The sequence below is a fragment of the Crinia signifera genome, chromosome 2, assembly GCF_055691185.1.
Source record: "Crinia signifera chromosome 2, ASM5569118v1, whole genome shotgun sequence".
Taxonomy (NCBI): domain Eukaryota; kingdom Metazoa; phylum Chordata; class Amphibia; order Anura; family Myobatrachidae; genus Crinia; species Crinia signifera.
In genome coordinates, this window is record NC_139218.1 from 102,260,348 (window position 1) to 102,280,671 (window position 20,324).

At 43.3% G+C, this 20,324-nt stretch overlaps 1 protein-coding gene across 13 annotated transcripts in view; it reads right to left on the reverse strand.

Moving 5' to 3' along the window:
- Window positions 1–20,324, reverse strand: part of CASK (calcium/calmodulin dependent serine protein kinase) — a 318,758-nt gene that overhangs the window by 167,513 nt on the left and 130,921 nt on the right. For all 13 annotated transcript variants that reach the window (XM_083172661.1, XM_083172652.1, XM_083172659.1 and 10 more), the window contains exons 6-7: window positions 11,767–11,869; window positions 8,882–9,057 (exon numbers count right to left, since the gene is read on the reverse strand). In XM_083172661.1, the coding sequence (XP_083028787.1) occupies window positions 8,882–9,057; window positions 11,767–11,869 (279 nt within the window). The remainder of the gene's footprint in view (window positions 1–8,881; window positions 9,058–11,766; window positions 11,870–20,324) is intronic.

Here is a 20,324-nt window from a genome sequence, read left to right on the forward strand (position 1 = left end):
TCGTAGGTGGCTGCCTACGGCAATATCTCCCATTGGGCCAGATGTATCAAGCTTAAGAAAGTGATAAAGTGGGGAGTGATAAACAACAAGCCAATCAGCTCTTACCTGTTATTTTTCAAACCCAGCCTGTAACATGACAGGTAGGAGCTGATTGGCTGGCTATCACTCTCCATTTTATCACTTTGTGAAGCTTGATACATCTGGCCCATTGTCCTGCTGCCAATCACATCTCATGCAGCAGCGCTGGCAGCCCATCTGACTCATGAAAGCTGGACAGCAACGTGCCTCCGGGGATATCTATAGCAATCTGTAGTGTTCTCGCTAGGCTATTTTAGCGGGGCGCTGCGCCCTGCCTGATTTTTAAAGGGCAAAATGCGCCCTGCCCCTCTAGCAGCGCCCCGCTAAATCAGCCTGCAGTCTGTCCCGCCGGAGTGCCCGGGCCGTCGCACCGCTGGAGGGGGCTAGCCCGGCCATGGCTACGTCCCGGCAGCTCAGTGACGTAGTCTTGGCCAGGCAAGCCCCCTTCAGTGATGCGGCGGCCCGTGCACGCCCCCATGTGCAATGCGGCGGCCCGGGCACGCCCCCTGTAGTGATGCGGCGGCCCGGGCACGCCCCCTGTAGTGATGCGGCGGCCCGGGCACGCCCCCTGTAGTGAGGCGGCGGCCCGGGCACGCCTCCTGTAGTGAGGCGGCGGCCCGGGCACGCCTCCTGTAGTGAGGCGGCGGCCCGGGCACGCCTCCTGTAGTGAGGCGGTGGCCCAGACACGCCTCCTGTAGTGACGCGGCGCGGGCACGCCTCCTGTAGCGACGGCGGCGGCCCGGGCACGACTCCTGTAGCGTCGGCGGCGGACCGGGCACGCCTCCTGTAGTGACGTCGGCGGACCGGGCACGCCTCCTGTAGTGACGTCGGCGGGCCGGGCACGCCTCCTGTAGTGACGTCGGCGTGCCTGGTCTGCCCCTCCAGCGCCCTGCCTTATTTGGTTCCTAGAAGGAACACTAAATCTGCATGTGCTATTCCTCTGGGAGGAGGTGGTGGGGGTAGGGCTGGAAAGGGTTATGTGTGAGTCGAAGGTCCATGTGTCCTATACAAAGTGTGTGTGCATTCACCCCACCACCGTTCTCTGTACACTGGATGTGCTGTACGAATGTGTGTCAGTGTGCTGCCTCTGGTGCCCCCGTGGCTGGCTTGGTCAGTCAGCATACATATGAATCCTCATAGAACGCGGCACTCAGAGTAGGTGAAACCAAGCAAGTACTCAACCAGTGGTTTATATCAACGTTTCATTTCTCGCAGGCAGATGGTGACGATATTTCCACCAAGAAATGAAACGTTGATATAAACCGCTGGTTGAGTACTTGCTTGATTTCACATACTCTGAGTGGCGCGTTCTATGAGGAGATATATATATATATATATATATACACACACATACACACACATACACACACACACAACATATATAAATGTGTGTGTGTGTGTGTCCCTGGTGTAAGTGTGTGGGAGGATGTAGCAGACCTCTCTCACTGTGGGCCAGATGTATCAAGCTTCAAAAAGTGATATAATGGAGTGATTAAAAGCCAGCCAATGAACTCCTAGCTGCCATGTTACAGGCTGGGTTTGAAAAATGACAGTTAAGAGCTGATTGGTTGTTTATCACTCTCCATTTTATCACTTTTTGAAGATCGTTACATCTGGCTCTGAAAGTTTGCTCCAGCTGGCTCCTGGCAGTGTCGCGATTTGAGTGTCTCCCCCTCCGTGAACACCCATTTTACTCATTTTTCACGCTCCTCGCTCTGTCTCCCAATAACACCCTCTTTTGCTACCCAAATGGGCATTGTAGTGACAATGGAGGGGAGGGCCCCTTCAAGATTTCGCTTGAAGTAAATATTAATGAGTGGGTTCCCGCTCCAGCGCTGCTGGGGATATCTGCGCTGACAGCAGCGTAAGTAATGAGCAGGGACTCGCTCATTATTATTCACTGCAACCAGGCATGGAGTCCTGGTCCCAGCCACTCAGACGGCATGGGGGGGGGGTCGCTCTTGCCACCAGCTGCTCCGCCTCCGTCCATGCCTCAGTCTGCCCAGGCCTCAGCAGAGGGAGCTCCATCCCTCCTACATCTCCCTTCTGCCTGACGTCTCTGTCCCTCTTCTTGCCAGCAGTGGCAGTTAGGCCCCCTCTGCCTGGTACCTCCGCCCCCCTCAGCTAGGTCCCCCCATCCACCGGCTCCTGTCTACAGTTCCATCTCTGCTTCCTGGCTACAGAAAATGCGGCAGCACTGACAGGCTGTCAGAACTGTTGCATACATTTTTATTAGACTGCAGGCTAACAAAAAATATTCTAAAATGATGCCTTTGAAAATTAGTACCTATCCCACTCTTTGTGCCACTTTGTGTCGTTTAAGAAGATAAGCATTACTGTATCAACCCTGACCATACAAAGTACCTCAACATGTCACCCGGCAGGTGCACAGATTACTCACGGACACATTTTAAAAGATCCTCAGGTGGAGCTAATTATTTCACTTGTGTCCACACAGAATCATATGGAAAATGTGCACTGATGGGGGTACTTGAGGACCGAGGTTGAGAATCACTGATATAAAGCACCTAGTCAAATTGTAGGGGAAATAAAAAAGAGGATACATCCTTTTAACACGCATTAAAAAAAAGAGTCTCAAATCTGTTACAAATACCAAGGATTACAGCGGCATATTGGTTTCTATCACCTGAATGAGCAATCATGGCTATGGAGCCATATTCTGCACTACCCTCTGGTTTATGTGCATGTGTTCATTTATGTATATGTGATGTCAGGATAGCGGTGTTCAGTATACCGATGCCGACATCCCAGAGTGGTAAGACAAGTTAATATTTATTCATTTCTTTACTGTCAATAAATTTCATGTAGACCAGCCTCTTTAAAAATTTAATCTAGTCAAATGATTATTACACAAGACCTAGGAGTCACATCTGTTTCCTCTTAGTAAGACAAGTTTCCTGCTGATCTAAACAGCAAATGCAGGTCAAAGAAAATCACTGCGTTATGAATGACTTCTGTCAACACAAAGTTATCAATTTAGATTACCTGACAAGCCTAGATATACTCTCTAGTTTAAATAGCACAGTCATGCAACATTCAAGTCTACTGCTAGCAATATATGGCTGTGCAATATATTGCTCAGTTTCTTATTTTCATCAGCAACCAGAGATGGTCGCTGATGAAAGGTAACCTCTGCCGGGGGAGCAGCAGAGGTAATCAGCTGGTCGCAGGAGCAAGCTCCTGAGACCAGCGATCATAAAGGGGCTAAAAACGGGAGCGCGCACCCGGCGATTTATCGCTGGTGTGCACTCCAATCACTAGCAATATGGTCGCCAGCGACCATATTTCCAGCGATTTCAGCACCTATCGCCCCCGTGTGTACACAGCTTAAGAGCTGCATACCCGCTTGAGAAATGAATTAAAAGACATGATTAGGTTTGTAAATGCTTTATTTGTACTATTTACACTTTAGGGCTTTACACTTTAAGATTTGACCTAATTCAGACCGATTGGGCCAATTAATCTGACAAAATGTGATGGTGAGTGACATGACAAGAACCCGATGCATGCTGATGTGTGCATCAGGTCTGACCCAAGAGATTGATCCTCCCGCATATAGAATCTATCTCATCATGATCTTGTCAATCATGCACACATTTTCCCCCAGTGTGCAATTTATTGTCTGCCCCCCATGGAGTGATTTGCTGATCTATCCCGGCCACACAGCAGGCAGGAGAAGGAGGGCAGCCACAGGCATTTCAGAGCACAGTGAGTGGACCAGTTGATAAGTATATTGTGGCTGTTTTTTACCCGAATGTCGACACAATCAGCATGGACACTGAAACGTAGCACTGTGTTCACTTTCCATGCTTTGGGCACGGTGTCGCACTACGCTCGGCACACTATCTTATTTTCCTACCACACCATAGTGGATGGTAGGACATGAAATACCGTCTGTCGGCACATGTTGGCTCACAAAACCCCATGTCGACCTTTTCACTGTCGTCCTTACCCATGTCAACCTAATGCTTGTGTCGACCTAGAGCCATGTCAACCTAATGGTGTTGACCCAATGCTTGTCGACCAACATGCTGTAGACAAAATAAACCGTATCCCCAATGCAGTTGTCTTCATTTTATGCCCCAAATTTTCTCAAACTATGCATTACTGTACACCAGTGGTGTCAAACTCATGGCCATCCAGCGGTTGTGGAACTACATCCCAGCATGCCGTGCCACAATTTTAGCAATCCAATATATAAAATCGGTGACAGGGCATGCTGTGATGTGTAGTTCCACAACAGCTGGAGGGCAATGAGTTTGACACCTCTACTGTACACCACTGATAGAGATGGAAATTCATACTTTACATGTGCTACGTGGCATGACAATTAAAACGGTCTGGATATAAAACATTAAAACTTTTTTCCCTCCCAAATCAAAACTTGCTTGCTTTGAAAAAAATGGTTAATATGGACACAAATAAATGCATGCCATGCAATAAAATGATTTTCTAGGAGCTAATCTATTTAGACAGACAACTCTTAAAGGTGGCCATACACACGCAGATTTATCTTCAGATCTGGCTGGTTGGAACAAAAACATGGTTATGGATGAGAGCAAATGACAGTTGACCATTTGCTTGGAAATGCTGGAAAACTGACAAACTGTCACTCAACCATAACCATGTTTTTGTTCCAACCAGCCAGATCTGAAGATAAATCTTACTAGTGTATGGGTACCTTTACTCTCCTCTAGGTATCAATGTTGCAGCAGCAGGGGACTGTACTTGAAAGAAGATCAGGAAACCCAGCCAACACATAATTTTCATGTACAATTAAAATCATTGTGCAACTAACAGAGAAACAAACAGCCCAATATGTTAAAAGGTTTGTAAACCCAAAACACAAGCTGATGAAATAGCAAAAGACATATTAAAATGTGCAAATATTTACATAAATATTCCCATGGAAACTAAGAACCCTATTCAGAGCTTGATACAATTTGCACCTCAAATGTATGAATATAGGGTATGTCACACACAAAAAAAGCATACTTGTGTATGAGGAGTTGCATGGATCTCAATAGAAGTCAAATTGAAAATACCGCAGTATTTCTCATTAGAAGGGTTAGGTCAGGCTACAAATGTTATTAATGCACAATATAATGAAACAAATTGTCACATACATGAAATATATCCACAAATACACATTGGGAGAGCAAACCGCTATTTTTCCCAATGTCTCTCCAATGTTATTTTTCATTTCAGACTATCCAATTAGATCACCTGACAAAATAAAAAAAACCTGTGTGTGTTTACAGCCACTGCAGACTCAAAAACAGGGCTGTTTGTTGGTGGCAGGTGAAACAAAAGCCTTGCACCAGTTTAACAGGGTTAATTGGATTGGTTAACCCAGAGTGAGGCTATTACTCGTGATCAATGATCACGGGTAAGTAATTAAAGCCCAAAGTCTTTAAGTCATCGATAACAATGCTAAATTCACATTTAAGGATAAAAAACTAATGATACAAACACACTCCCATCTGTAATTTACTACTTTATAAATGCAAAGGAATTATTTTTTTCCTGCTTGTTGGAATAACAGGAGCTTTTATAGAGCCACATAAACTGGAGTAGTTATAATGCAGCCAACCCGAAGAATTAACTCCCACACACTCTATATGACCAAAAGTATATAGACACCTGAACAGCACACCCATATGGGCTGAACATTCCATTCCAAAATCATGGTCATTAAAACGTTGTTCTCTCAAATGGAAAGCTAGAAGAGCCTACAGACACAGACTACAATTCCTCCTCCACATTTCTTATAGTTAGGAGTATATATTCAAGCAGTAACTGTTCTCTTGGTATTTGCCAAACAGACTATCCATTACATTACCAAATGTGAAGTGCATTTTTAAATGCTCCAATGCACATTGACTTTGCTTTATACAAACTTTGGCATTGCACATGGTGATCTGAGGTGTGTGCAACCTACAAGCAATTCTGGTGTGAAAATGAATTCCAGATGCAGTTAAAAGTGCATGTTGCACCAAATGATGTATCTTTTCACTTTATTGTTCAGCACTTGGCAGTCATGTCCAGTGAACTTGTAGGGCTTGCCACTTTTACAGCTGCTCGTAGACCTTTCCAGTTGACAATACCAGATAATCGAGGCAATTTTATATAGATGGCAATCATATGGAAAGTTGCCACCTATGGCAGGTCTTAACAAATTTCTTTAAAATCTAGGAGCCAGGATGAAAATGTAGGAGCCAGATAAACAAATAAGGACAATGCGCACCATAAGGTCCAGGCACATATACCACACGCCTTAATGTCCATTACACCATATGTTCATTACATATAATACAACATGCCATAATCACATACTATGCCACATAACTTCCGCTTACCTACATGCTCGTAGCTATGGGTTTCATGCTTGATGCCAGGGGTTAATATGCTCTGGTAGGGGTAAACGCTTGTTGCTATGGGGTTACCATGGTTTGCCAGGCGGTTAAGATGCTCTGTCAGGGGTAAATGCTTGTTGCTATGGGGTTACCATCATCTGCCAGGGGTTAACATGCTCTTCCAGGGACACCTGCTATCCGCTTAGGCAGGAGCTCAGACACACTGCTGCAGCATGCTATCAACTCAGCAGATGGCAGGCCCTGCACCCACCTCAGAATCTAGTCGCCAGACAGGAAATTATTGACGCAGTGGTGCCCTTTGTTTGTCGAGCCCGGACCTATGGCAACTTAAAACTCCAGTGCGACCCATTTTACCACTAATGTTTTACTTTGCAAATTGCTTAACTTCTTGATTTTATGTAACTTAATGTGGCTGAAATAGCCAAATACTAATTACTTGTACCCATTCACCCCGCACAAAAAAATGCAGTATACTATGCGGTGTGAAAAGGCCTTTCTCAAATTCCTGGGTCCAGCAACCAGGTAATCCAATCCTGGTATTAAAATAAAAAAGGCTTTTTACCATGGGCAGACCCAGGTTGTAGACGGGTACCCCGGACCTGTTCACACTATAGGGCAGGCATTCCCAACCACGGTCCTCAAGGCACAATAACAGTGCAGGTTTTAGTGATATCCAGGCTTTAGCACAGATGGCTTAATCAGAATCCATCAGATACTAATTAAGTCACCTGTGCTCAAGCCTAGATATCTACAAAACCTACACTGCTGGTGTGCCTTGAGGACCGTGGTTGGGAGTGCTTGCTATAGGGTGAAGGCAGCATCAGCTTTAAGCGCTGACCACTCCCCCACCCCTCGATGATGCACTGCCACTTCTCCCGGTTACGTTACGTGAAGGACCCGTGAACAAATCCCGGCTCGACCCAGCATTTGCAATATGAAAGGGGTACTGGGAAATCCATGTGCATTTGACTTATGCACCTTTACAATTGGCCTCAGGAACGCTGAAATAATATGCCTCCAAGAATCATATATGGAAGAATGCATCCAAGTCTAATTATGTCCATTAATCATCTAGAGGGCGATGTGCTCCACTATACATTCCTGTTGTCTAATAGTTTATGCTTGTACAAACACATTTAGGCTAAACGCAATCAAATCTATATATGTATACAATTTGGTGTATGTGGTATGTTTCACCATAAAAATAGACTCTGGGTAGACAATATATGATGTGTATGCCCATCCTGACAATGGCAGTGTTGGGACCCAGCAGGACACACACACTTGCCAATATAAGCAGTGGTGGAGCGACAGTGAGGGCCATGCTGTATTCGACAGTATGACCCTCACTAGCAACATCCCCCTTCAGCCCTGTAGTTCCGACGGAGGAGGACACTGATGATCCACGGATAGTCAGTGACATAGTGGGTACACAATAGATGATGTGCTTGATATGTCAGACATATTGTCTAGTGCAGCGGTTCTCAAACTGTGGGTCCTGACCTTCTCAGCATGGGGTCGCGACTCCATGTTGCGGACCATCAGGCTGATAACTTTTCTAAGCTCAGTCAGTGATTCAAGGAGTCTGAAAAATCTGTTGAATTATCTGTTACTTCAGACTCCTCCCATCATGTTGTGCCTCCACAATGCTGCCATGTATGTGCTGACTGCTGACTACCCACGTGACCTGATGGCCTTCTGCAGTCACTTGCTGGGGTCCTGTAAAATAAATGCTTTAACCAATGTACAGATAGTACAAGAACAGCCATTTAATTTCCACCATGGCCCTAACTGTGCAGAGTTTGTATATTCCTCTGTGCTTGCGTGGGTTTCTTCCGGCTACTCTGCTTTCCTCCCACAATCCAAAAATATACCGGTAGGTCAGCGGTCTCCCAACAAAACTAACCGCAGAATGAATGAGTGTGCGTGTACATTTTATAGGGAATATAGATTGAAAGCTCCACTGGGACAGGGACTGATGTTCAAATAATCTCTGAAAAACTTTGCGGTATGTGTGCACAACATAAATAACTGGAAATAAATATTAATAATTCATAGTTTACTGTAACAGAACCAAGGGTGTCAAAAAGGTTTTATAAATGTAAGTATTCTGGTAGTATATGGTATAATTATCTTGTCAAGATTACTCCATATACATCTGCATTTGGCCGCTTCGGCAGTGTACTTTGGTGCCATCAGCTCTACTTACTTGCATTTAAAGCAAATGCACACAAGACGGAAAGTTTATGTTTTAACACAAAATCGAATGGAAATGAAAGTGCTTGAAGTAGTATCAGGAATTTATTTAAAGCCGAGCTCTATTAAAGAAAGTCACATTTTGCTTAAGATCTATTTAAATTAACTGCTGCACGGTAGATGGATCTTGCCAAGAAAAGGCTACTTACCTTATATTTGCCTTTGATAATGCCTTCAAATAATCTTTCCTTTGTGCCATAAAAAGGCAAACAGCCACTTAATAGGATAAAAAGTATCACACCACATCCCCAGACATCTACCGGTTTCCCATAAGGCTCTCTTTTCACCACCTCTGGAGCCATAAAGTGCGGTGTTCCTACACGACCTGGGGAAGTAAATAGTGCAAAGATGTTATTTGCTGCATTCTAACAAATTACACTTTGACAAAATTGTACAGGATCCGGATGATAGGTCGATAGTGAAAAGGTCAACATGCATAAGGTGAACATTAACAAATGTCAACACAAGCAAAAAGGTTGACATGGCAATGTTCGACACATCAAAAAGGTTGATGTGTTTTTCATTTTTTTTTATCTTTTCATACCTGACTATCCATGTTGTGACATGTCGTTCTCGGCCCGCTCGACTGTTATTCGGTAAACGGGTATCAATGTCCCGCCTGCCAAACTATGAAAAAGGGGCATGTCTGCTGAAATGGGCACCACCTCGACAATCAATGGCTGTTCTGGGCAAAACGGACCAGACTGCTTTTAAAATCGTGTCCATTCTGACATTGAATAGGCACCCGGCACGATTTTCCCCATTGGAAATAGCAGCAGGGGATTGAGGGGCAGATTTATTAAGCTCGGTGAAGTGATAAACTGTCTGGTTTTTATCACCGGCCAATCAGCTCTTATCTGTGAAGTTACAGGCTTGGTTGAAAAATCACAGGTAGGAACTGATTGGCCGGAGAGTTTATCACTTCACAGAGCTTAATAAATCTGCCTCTGAATAACTTATGATTGGAAATGGTAAAGGCCAGAAGCATGGCAAACTAAAGAGCTTGCACGGAGACACTAACTGGGGTTCACATGCTCATGTGTCGACACTGACAACAAACAAGCATGAAAAAGTCATGGGCCTATCTTTTCTGTTTTGACCTTGTTCCCCATGCCAACCTTTTGGGGTAAACAAAGACACTGTCAAGCTAATTACGGTTGACCCGGTAAACTTTTTTTTTTTAAATATTCGTACAAAGCACAATTATTTTTTACTTTTATTTGTAATACTCACATTATAAACTATTAAAATCACAGCCTTCAATTGACATGGCTCATATTAATTATTCACACACACAAAAATATTTTAATCTTTATTCACCATTATGCAATCATGTACTCTTCAACTTTTACCTAACCAATGATTTAGAATTACAGAGATCAGGTGCATCTTCAGCATCAATGCACAACAGCAGTAACTAATGATAAAAAAAATACATGTCTTCTTTCAGTGAAGTCCAATTTGATAATAGTTTACAGCAAGAAAGATACAGCAAGAAAGATACAGCAAGAAAGATACTGTAAAAGTTTTTTTTGGAGGGGGGGGGATAATTGAAGCCTAAGCATATTAAAAAAAAAAGCAACAAATCATCTTTCGAAACTTGGTGACAAAATGTGCTAGCTAGTGATTTACTGTACATATATAATATTTAATTCCGATTGCTCGGAACAGAAGCCACCATTATAAATGCTTTGTTACTCTTCTAGAAAGTGAGATTACTTCGCCAAACAAAAGAAAGAAAATAAAAGCAAGTATATTTCCAGAATATATAAAAAAAAATATTTGAAAGTGAATACACCCTCTTCCCACCAAATATGATGTTCAGGGGACTTTTAACTATGTGAACAAGGGTTTAGAGAGCTGTTCTATTGCGCATATAGCTGCCTAATTGGTGCCCTTTCCACTAAGGTTCCTCAACAAACCTTCACCAAAACACCAAAAAAAGATGGGAAAGGTCACTTATCAGGCGCTTGAGGGTGTTTGCTCTGCGCTGTTGTCTCCAAATCATTCAGCACATGGAAATAAATGAATAAATCTGGATAGTGAAATCAGCTTGATGCGTCACAAAACACTTGGCCTGGGCAAGGTTTCTGCTGTCACCCTGGAGTCTAAAGCCTAAGTTGTTACCTAGAAACGGTCTTTCTTGGATGGCATTAACTCTCTGCTCTTTGCCAAATTTACTGTGAGTACTGAATGCCAGAATGCCAAAAACACAGACAAGGATGATGCTGATGTTGCTTCAAGACTAGCTGACCACAGCTCCCATTTTATGCTACAAGTGGGTCTTCATGCCAAGACCGACTCCCCAGTACAATGTCCCTTCTGTTAAGTCAGTTCTCTGACCTACTATATGCCTTATCCCCTTATAGGGGTAGTCTATAACAGCTTAGCCTTCATGGTGTGCCTAATATGGCTCTATAACCTGGTACACTCATGGATGGGATGGAACAATACAAGTAGATGTTGGCATCAGGGTGCCTCAACCAACCATTTGGTGTTAGAACTTCTAGAAGTAACCTATCCTACCCAGGTTAATCCTACATAATATGCCCATGATGGCTGCCTCACCTGGAAGCTTTCTGGGGTGGAACAGATAACCCATGAAAGAAAGTTTCATAACACTGACAGCAGGCAAGAATAGATAACAGATTTGTCACTTTGGTACTTATATGTTAGTTGGGCGCCGACTAAGCAATTTGCTTAGTTTTGCGCATCCCCTCACCACGCTTCGGGTGTATGAGCGTAGTAACTATAGTGGGCGCCCAACTAACCTATAAGTACCATCACTTTTTTACTGCATGTATAGTTCTTTGTTGGGCAGTGTATAAAATGATTGGTTTAAGTGTGAATAGCAGGAGGAGGACACAATGTGGATCCGGCAGATCTGTCAATGTACAGCTTTACCACTTGTCTTACTTCCCAAAGAAAAAAATGGTTAGCTGTATGATAACCCAGTGCATTGGATATTTTACTGTAACTACTGTGAAACATGGTACAAAAAAAAAAAAATATTTTTCTATATACAGAAACTTACCTCCAGCTACTAACCCGGACTCCCCCAATTGTATTGCAACTCCAAATCCTCCAAGCTTGACAGGGGCAGAATTTTCTTTAGAAGCGAGGAGTACACAGTGTGGCTAAATATAAGCAAATCGGTCATTAGAAAAAAGTGATAGGATGGAGGATCGCACATAACAGATATTTTAGGCACATAGAAAGTAGGCCCAAATGAATGTTCATTTATACCACCAGACATCATGTGGTAATATATTCTCTGCACACAAAAAAACATAACATGATTTACTCATTCCATTATAAATCCCTGTATGTAGTATAGTACCAATTATGGCCTGTGGTTTAAGCTAGCATTTTATAGTAATAGTTTTTCGTTAAGCAGTATGGAGTGAAGACTGAAAGAAATTGCTCTGTGGTCACCTTATAACAGATTGGCACAGGCAGAACATAAAAACAGTACACATAATTAGGTTTATGATTTCCGAGTATATCTTCTGACAAGGTCATGTCTGCTCTGTTGCACAACAACAGACCAGTGTGATTGGACCATCTTTATACTATACTTCTGGCACAACTGAAGAAATAAATGCCTCAGGTTCAATATACAGTACCAGTTAATAAAATAGTGTACACTAGTTGAGAACTATAAAAGGGAAGTGTATATTTAACTTTTTAGTATATTAAAATGGTTTCTACTTTTTCTATTTTTATGTCCCGATTCAAATTGGTTTTAAAAACAATCCATACTGATTCCTTTAAAAAAAAAAAAAAAAAAAACATCAATTAAAATCCACAACTCATAATATACAATTTAAAGTAGACAATTACATGCAGTTTAATTGATGTGACAGAATATGATAAATAAAATTAAGAAAGCAGAACAGGGTATAATTACAAAATAAAAATCTGTATTTAATAATTACGAATTAAAAAGGTAATATACAAAATAACCACACTCATCAAATTTACAAATATATGGTAAGTTATAAAATATCATATAAGCACTTTTTCAAATGTCAGTGTGTGAGGCTTTTATTATTCCAAAAATTGGTCATTACTCCCTGATCGCATCAATATTGGAACTGCCGCCATCTGAAAAAGAGCTTATATGAGCACATATCTAATAATTTACTGTTGAACATATACTCAAAATATTACAAAATATATGTAAATACAAAAATCAATTTTCAGCCTCAGGTGGCCATGTGGTTTCTAGAACACTTTATTTTCCTTCTTTAAACACACTTACTTTACCTTAAATATTTCAGTTTTTTCTTTACGTATATATTTTATACAATTAAAAAAATATATATTTTTTTTAACTATAAGTGCATCAATAAATGACTGTTTATTTCCTCTGCAAACAAATATTGCAGAATTAACGCCAATGATAGCAACTCCGGTTTTCTTCTCTGGAAATTATGCTTATAGGATAATATGATCATTTATGCTTTCAGCCCTGATGCCGCTCAGGCTCATATAAATGGCAGCATATTGCGATTCATGACTGATGGTCAATATCCTGATATCCAATTAGAGGCAATTTTTAATCGAACGATAATGGACCCACGATTGAGTGAAAACACATGGGATTGGATAGAAGTCTCTGATTCCATGTGTTAACGTGGTATCTGATGGTTACAGCTTATATAAATCTCTATAAATTTAAGTCAGTCAAGGAAGAGAGGGAGAGAGTATCTTATGCCCAGAGCTGAAGGGCCGCTTAACTTGTGTCTTGTTGCAGTGCTCAGTCTTGCCATGGTGTATGACCTGCAACATGTGTAGCTGGGTACACATCTACAAATTTATCAGTCAGAACTATCTGGTGGGACCAAAAATCTGATAATGTAGAAGAGCAAATGACAGCTCCCACATGCTGGAAAATGGATCAAAAGGTTTGTTTGAATACATTTGTTAAATGGTTTTATCCAATTTGTCTGAATGTTTTCCAGTGTTTGGGAGCAAATAGTTTAATTCTACTTTGTTGTCATACATTACAAGATTTTCCCCCCACCAAAACAGATTGGACAGATATATATTTGTGTGTGTATCCACTTAAGACCCCCATCTACTAGCCAGATTTGTCTGAGAGACCAATCTGAAAACATCTGAGCTCCCTCCAATCAGATGCGTGGCCCCATCTCAGATGCATCTGAGACTGTCTCTCAACCTCATACACAGTGGTTTCTTTTTAGTTAATGACTATTTCAACCTATATATGAAAATGATGATTATTAACATCTGTTTGGTAATATTAGTTAACCATACACCTGACTAGAATCCTACAAAAATCCCTGACTTAGAAGACACATAGAAGTACATAGAAGAATTGATGTGGCTATTTTTAAAGACAAAGAGTGCTCACAAATATGTACCGTATATACTCGAGTATAAGCCGAGTTTTTCAGCCTTCTTTTTAGCTGAAAAAGCCCCCACTCGGCTTATACTCGAGTCAGTGGCTTCTTTCCTGCGTCCAGCCATCCACTTCGCTGCCCGGCTGCACTTTAACCCCTTCCCGACATTGCCTTTTATGGTAATTTTTTTTTTTTTTCCTCCTTGCGTTCAAATAAGCGTAACTTTTTTAATTTTCCGGCTATATAGACACATGAGGGCTTTTTTTTTGCGGGACAAGTTGTACTTTTTAATGGTACCATTTACTATACCGTATATAATTCTGGGGAATCAGGAAATAATTCAATGTGGGGTAAAAAGAAAAAAAAACGCAATTCCACAATTTTGCGCTGGTTACGGTTTTTTTGGAGTTCATAGTTCGTTTAAAATGATGGGTTATCTTTATTCTATGGGTCGTTACGATTCCGGTGATACCAAACTTATATAGTTTTCGTTACATTTTACCACTAAAAAAAAAAAATAGAAAATTTTAAGGTTTTTCGAATTTGCGTCGCCTCGCCATGTTCTGCGGCTTATAACTTTTTTATTTTTCCACCTACGGACCTGGGTGAGGGCTCATTTTTTGCGGGCTGAAGTGTACTAACCGTGCGGGATAACTAATGTTATATTTTAATAGATCGGACTTTTAGGAACGCGGCGATACCAAATATGTTTATTTTTTTTATTTTTTATTTATTTTTATTTGGGAAATGGGGAAAGGGGGGTGATTTGAACTTTTAATATTTTTTTTTATTTTTACTTTTACTACAAGGCCCCCTAGTGTACTTGACCACTAGGGGGCGCGATCGCCTGTACTAGGTTCAGCCATAGAGCTCTATGGCTGAACGTAGTGATTTTATGCACTTCCTATTACATCCTGCCTCAGGCAGGATATGATAGGTATGCAGACACGGCCAGCACAGGGGTCTACATTAGACCCCTGGCTACCATGGCAACCGATCGGCACCCTCCGATCTCGCTGCGGGGGGCCCCGATCGGCGCCGGAGGGGGGCGCCCCCCCTCCGATCAGCTATTTAAGCACTGCGGTCGCTTTGCCCGCGGTGCTTAAACGGCCACGATCGGCGAACTCGCCGCTCGAGGCCGTGAGAGCAGGGACCTGGCTGTAATATACAGCCATTACCTGCTCTCTTTCAAGCCAGCTGGCTTGATTCCCCCGCAACCGACATATGACGTAAATGTACGTCATATGTCGGGAAGGGGTTAAACATAGGCGCGGCTACGGCAACATGGCCGCCGGCCTCCTGCACTATACATGTCCTCAGTGCAGGAGGCCGGCGGCCATGTTGCCGTAGCCGCGCCTTTTTTCAAAGTGGAGCCGGGCAGCGAAGTGGACGGCAGGGCAGTGGCGGCGGCCGCGTACCCCCCCCCCCCCCCGTGGAGCCTGTCAGCGGCGCACCCTAAACACCCTGGAGTCGGATGATGGAGGAGGTAAGCGGTGGCTGCTCCCTCCCCCCTCCGTGTGTGGTGTCCCTTGCATGGGGATCAACCTGTGGTGTCCCAGCTGTCAGCACAGGAATCAGCCTGTGGTGTCCCCCAGCCTGAGCAGCCTGTAATGCATTATGCAGGAGTAGCAGCCTGTGGTGTCCTGCTATTAGGCAGGGGGAGCCCCCTGTGGTGTCCTGTTATTAGGCAGGGGGAGCCCCCTGTGGTGTCCTGTTATTAGGCAGGGGGAGCCCCCTGTGGTGTCCTGTTATTAGGCAGGGGGAGCCCCCTGTGGTGTCCTGTTATTAGGCAGGGGGAGCCCCCTGTGGTGTCCTGCTATTAGGCAGGGGGAGCCCCCTGTGGTGTCCTGCTATGAGGCAGGGGGAGCAGCCTGTGGTGTCCTGCTATGAGGCAGGGGGAGCAGCCTGTGGTGTCCTGCTATGAGGCAGGGGGAGCAGCCTGTGGTGTCCTGCTATTATGCAAGGGGAGCAGTCTGTTGTGTCCTGGTATTTTTATACAGGGAAATATACCAGTAGCTGCTGCATTTCCCACCCTAGGCTTATACTCGGGTCAATAAGTTTTCCCAGTTTTTTGTGGTAAAATTAGGTGCCTCGGCTTATATTCGGGTCGGCTTATACTCGAGTATATACGGTATTTGGTTTAGATTACTCTTCTGTTCATATGCTTTTTTGTTTATTGATAAAAATAAACTATTAAAAAAAACATTCTTGCTTTGCAACATTTTTTTTTCCCATATTACATATGCACACATACATTTTATAATTTTTATTAGAGTGTGGAATTATTTTCTTGTGAGTAAAAGGGAATTTCTGCAACCTGAATAATCACCCCATACATCTCTGATAAGAAAACAAACACACACACAAGGAACAAGGAACTTAGTATTTGGAAATGAGAAGTAACACTTCTGCAATTGTGAACCACACTGAAATTGGCAGTACCCTTTAGACCAGTGATGGCTAACCTTGCGACAGTTTTACTATTTGGCCATGCTAAAACTGATGCAAGGCATGCTGGGATTTGTAGTTCAACAGCTGGAGTGTCAAGGTTAGCCATAACTTCTTTAGACCAATTTACACTAATATACTGAGAAAGTTGAAATGCAAGTTATCAGAAAAAAATAAAGCTTTTGAGAAAGATATATAACTGAAGTAATTGTTTCCAGATGGATATAAAAACGGTTTACCTTGAACGGTTTGAGTTGCAAAGTGGAGAATTTATCACATCCAAATTCAAGTGTGTACGGTTTTGTTTATGATGAAATTTAATTATTGAAGTTGCGCAGCACAAACCGGACATGAATAAATTTACAAGCCAAATGGATATTGCAATGGTAACGCCTATACATAACAGAGTAATACACTGCAACTTGCAGATTATAAGCCTTTTTTTGGAAGTTACCTGAATTCATACTTTACCAAATACAGTGCTTATTATTGCACATAGAATCACTAACATAAAGCTTGGCCTGTTTATTACCATAACAGTATTTATTAAAAAAAAACATATGTAGGACTAAAAATGTGACATCTCTTTAGGTGCGGACACATTAGACATTTTAAATGATATGCATGATAACAACCAGTAATAATGAAATTTTCATGTATATCTTCTAGTGTGTATGCACGAGATTGCTAACAATGAGCGCTCCATAAGTCGTTAGCAATGTTCTCTTCTGTACATGCAGCTCAATCTGAAGAGCTCACAAACGACAGCCTTTGTATGGGCAAAACCAGAAACAATGATGTGTATATTTGCCTTTTAGGCATAATTTCTCCTGGAAATGGATTTACTGAATCAACTGTTTTTCCAGAAGCTTCAAAAGCACCGGAATTCTCATATATGCAATACCATCTGAAAAAAAATGTACGGTACTTGTGTATTAGCACGGCGCCCGATTTTTCTACGTACGCAAACGTAGTGAAATTGCATTGCATGCCGTTATGGTATGGCATGCGATGCGATTTTGACGCTTATAATGGCATTTAATGTACTATAGCAGGGGTGGCCAACCGGTCAGAGGTAAAGAGCCGAAAACATCGGTAGTCAAGCTAAAGAGCCGTCATCATGCGCGCGCCGAAGGCGCATGCGCCAAAAAAAGGGTCCGTAGCCTATTTTGACCCCTTGGGTGGGTGTGATACAAATACTGTATGCCTCCAATAGTGCAGTGCCATATATACATATGCCCCCAACAGTGCCAGGTATGCACCACACGGTGCCGGGTATGCCCCCACAGTGCCAAAAAGCTGGTATGCCCCCAACAGTGCCAGGTATGCACCACACGGTGCCGGGTATGCCCCCACAGTGCCAAAAAGCTGGTATGCCCCCACAGTGCCACAAACTGCTATGCCCCCACAGTGCCAAACTGCTATGCCCCCACAGTGCCACAAACTGCTATGCCCCCACAGTGCAAATTTCCCAGCAGCAGCACTCACCGTTGTTGCTGCTGCTGCCGGACGGGGAGAGGACAGTCTGGTGTCCCCCTGCAGTCCTCCTGTCATGTCACCGATGGGAGGAGAGCACAGCACACCGCGCGTCTCCTTCCCCCTCACTTCCCTGTGACTGGGCCGCCCACCAATCAAAGCTCACTGGCCGGCTCCTGATTGGCTGCTGGCCCACGAGCTCTTATTGGCGGACGGCCCAGTCACAAGGATGCACAGTAAGAAGTAGGAGAGATGTGCGATGCGCGCTCTCCTCCCCTCAGAAGGAGAAGGGATTCAGGGAACCGGCAGCAGGGGGGACTGGGACAGACGGTGGGTGGCAGGCAGCAGTGGGAGCAGGAGCCGCACTTTACAAGGGGAAGAGCCGCATGAGGCTCAAGAGCCACAGGTTGGCCACCACTGTACTATAGCATTAAATGACATGTCATTTATTAAGGCCCTCCAGTATCGACGTGATCCCGAAGCGTGGGAGTATTGGAAAGATACAGCTATGTTTATTCTGAACTGTACTGCAATGTAGTCCAAAAATGGTAAATAACCAAATAAAATAAATTTATAATTTTTAACTCCAGTCAGTCGTCAAATGTCATCAAGTCACGTTTTATGGACACAGGTTGAGTATCTCTTCCATCCAAATATCAGTTATCGAAATTATTCCGAAAACCAGTTCCCAGAATGTGACTTTTTCTTGCTTAAAGCACTACTGGGGGCATCTGTAACTGGCACTACTGGGACACGATATGTAACTGGCCTTAAATATGTGCAAGGAAAATATTGCTTAGAATTACAATTCAGAACCTGAGATAGTACAAATACTTTGTTGTGTTGTGAAACCTTGTTTCATGCACAAATAGAATATATTTGTGTATATTTTATGTGTTTGATGTGCTTGTACAACATAAAAGCAAGACCCCTCATTGAAATATAAAAATATTCCAAAATACACGCTACAATGGCTTCTGTGCCTCCACAGTTGCATTATGAGATCTGACAAAAAGGAAACAAATTGTTGTCTCTCCATGCATAATAATTTGCTTGTTTGAGGTTAAAGCACATTTTCCTCATAGATCTAATTGCCATTTATGTGCAGCTCCTGGTGGTACTGCACTGAAGGACCAAGATGAGACATAAATGAGCTCCAGACAAAAAATGAACCAGCCACTATATATATAAATATTACAACAGTCACCTGCTGTGAAATAGAAACAGTTTACCATTTAGCTTTAGTGAATTTCTATTTTTTTGGTCCTAGAGAAAGCATTTGATCTCATGCCATCATTTGGTTGACCCCCAGCTTGCAGTAATTCAAGCGAATATCACAATCATGCAAGTCACAATCAAGGTGCCCATACAGGGTACAATTATTGTATAGCATTTGGAGTAGATCACATTGCATTGGTTTTGCAATGCAATGACAGGAGATCTAGTACAAAAAGTATGTGCAGCACATACTTTTTGAGCTGTGCAATGAGATGTGTGACGGTAGCGCGCATCACATCGCACCCAACAATTGTACCGTGTATGGGCACCTTAAGTGATTTTGATAACGTTATCATGATATTAACATGCATATTGTCTAGTGTGTACCCACTAAAGCAGGGGTGTCCAAACTTTTTGCAACGAGGGCCAGATTTGGTGAAGTGTAAATGTGTGGGGGCCAACCATTCAGCCTGACATTCTTTGAATCATTAAAATCACATCAGAATGGTCCCCCACTTTGCCCCTATTCACTCTATGTCCCCCAGCCTGCCCCTTAACTGTATTTCCCCCAGCCTGCCCCCATTCAATGTATGTCCCCCAGTCTGCCCCTCCTTCACTGTATGTTCCCCATTCTGCCCCCCTTCTCTTAATGTCCATCAGTGGCTCCATTCATTTTATGTCCCCAAGCCTGACCCTCCACTGTATGACTCCCATTCACTGTATGACCCCCATTCACTATGTACCCCACTTTGCCCCCATTCACTGTATGTCCCCCAGCCTGCCCCTGCTCTCCCTTCTCTGAATGGCCATCACTGCCTCCATTCACTGTATGTCTCCCAGTCTGACCCTCCTTCACTGTATGTCCCCCAATCTGCCCCCTCCCTTCTCTGTAGGTTTCCCAGCCCCTTGTGTGAGCCAGAGGAAGGAGAGGCAAAGCAAGCACTGCCAGGGCAGGAGATGCTTGGGCTCCCGCTGCTGCCCTCCTCCGCTCTGCAAGCTTCCCCCCACTGCTGTCATTGTGATTGTGGAGTAGGGTGATATACGATTGCAGCAGCAGGAGTAGGATTGCAAACACATCTGA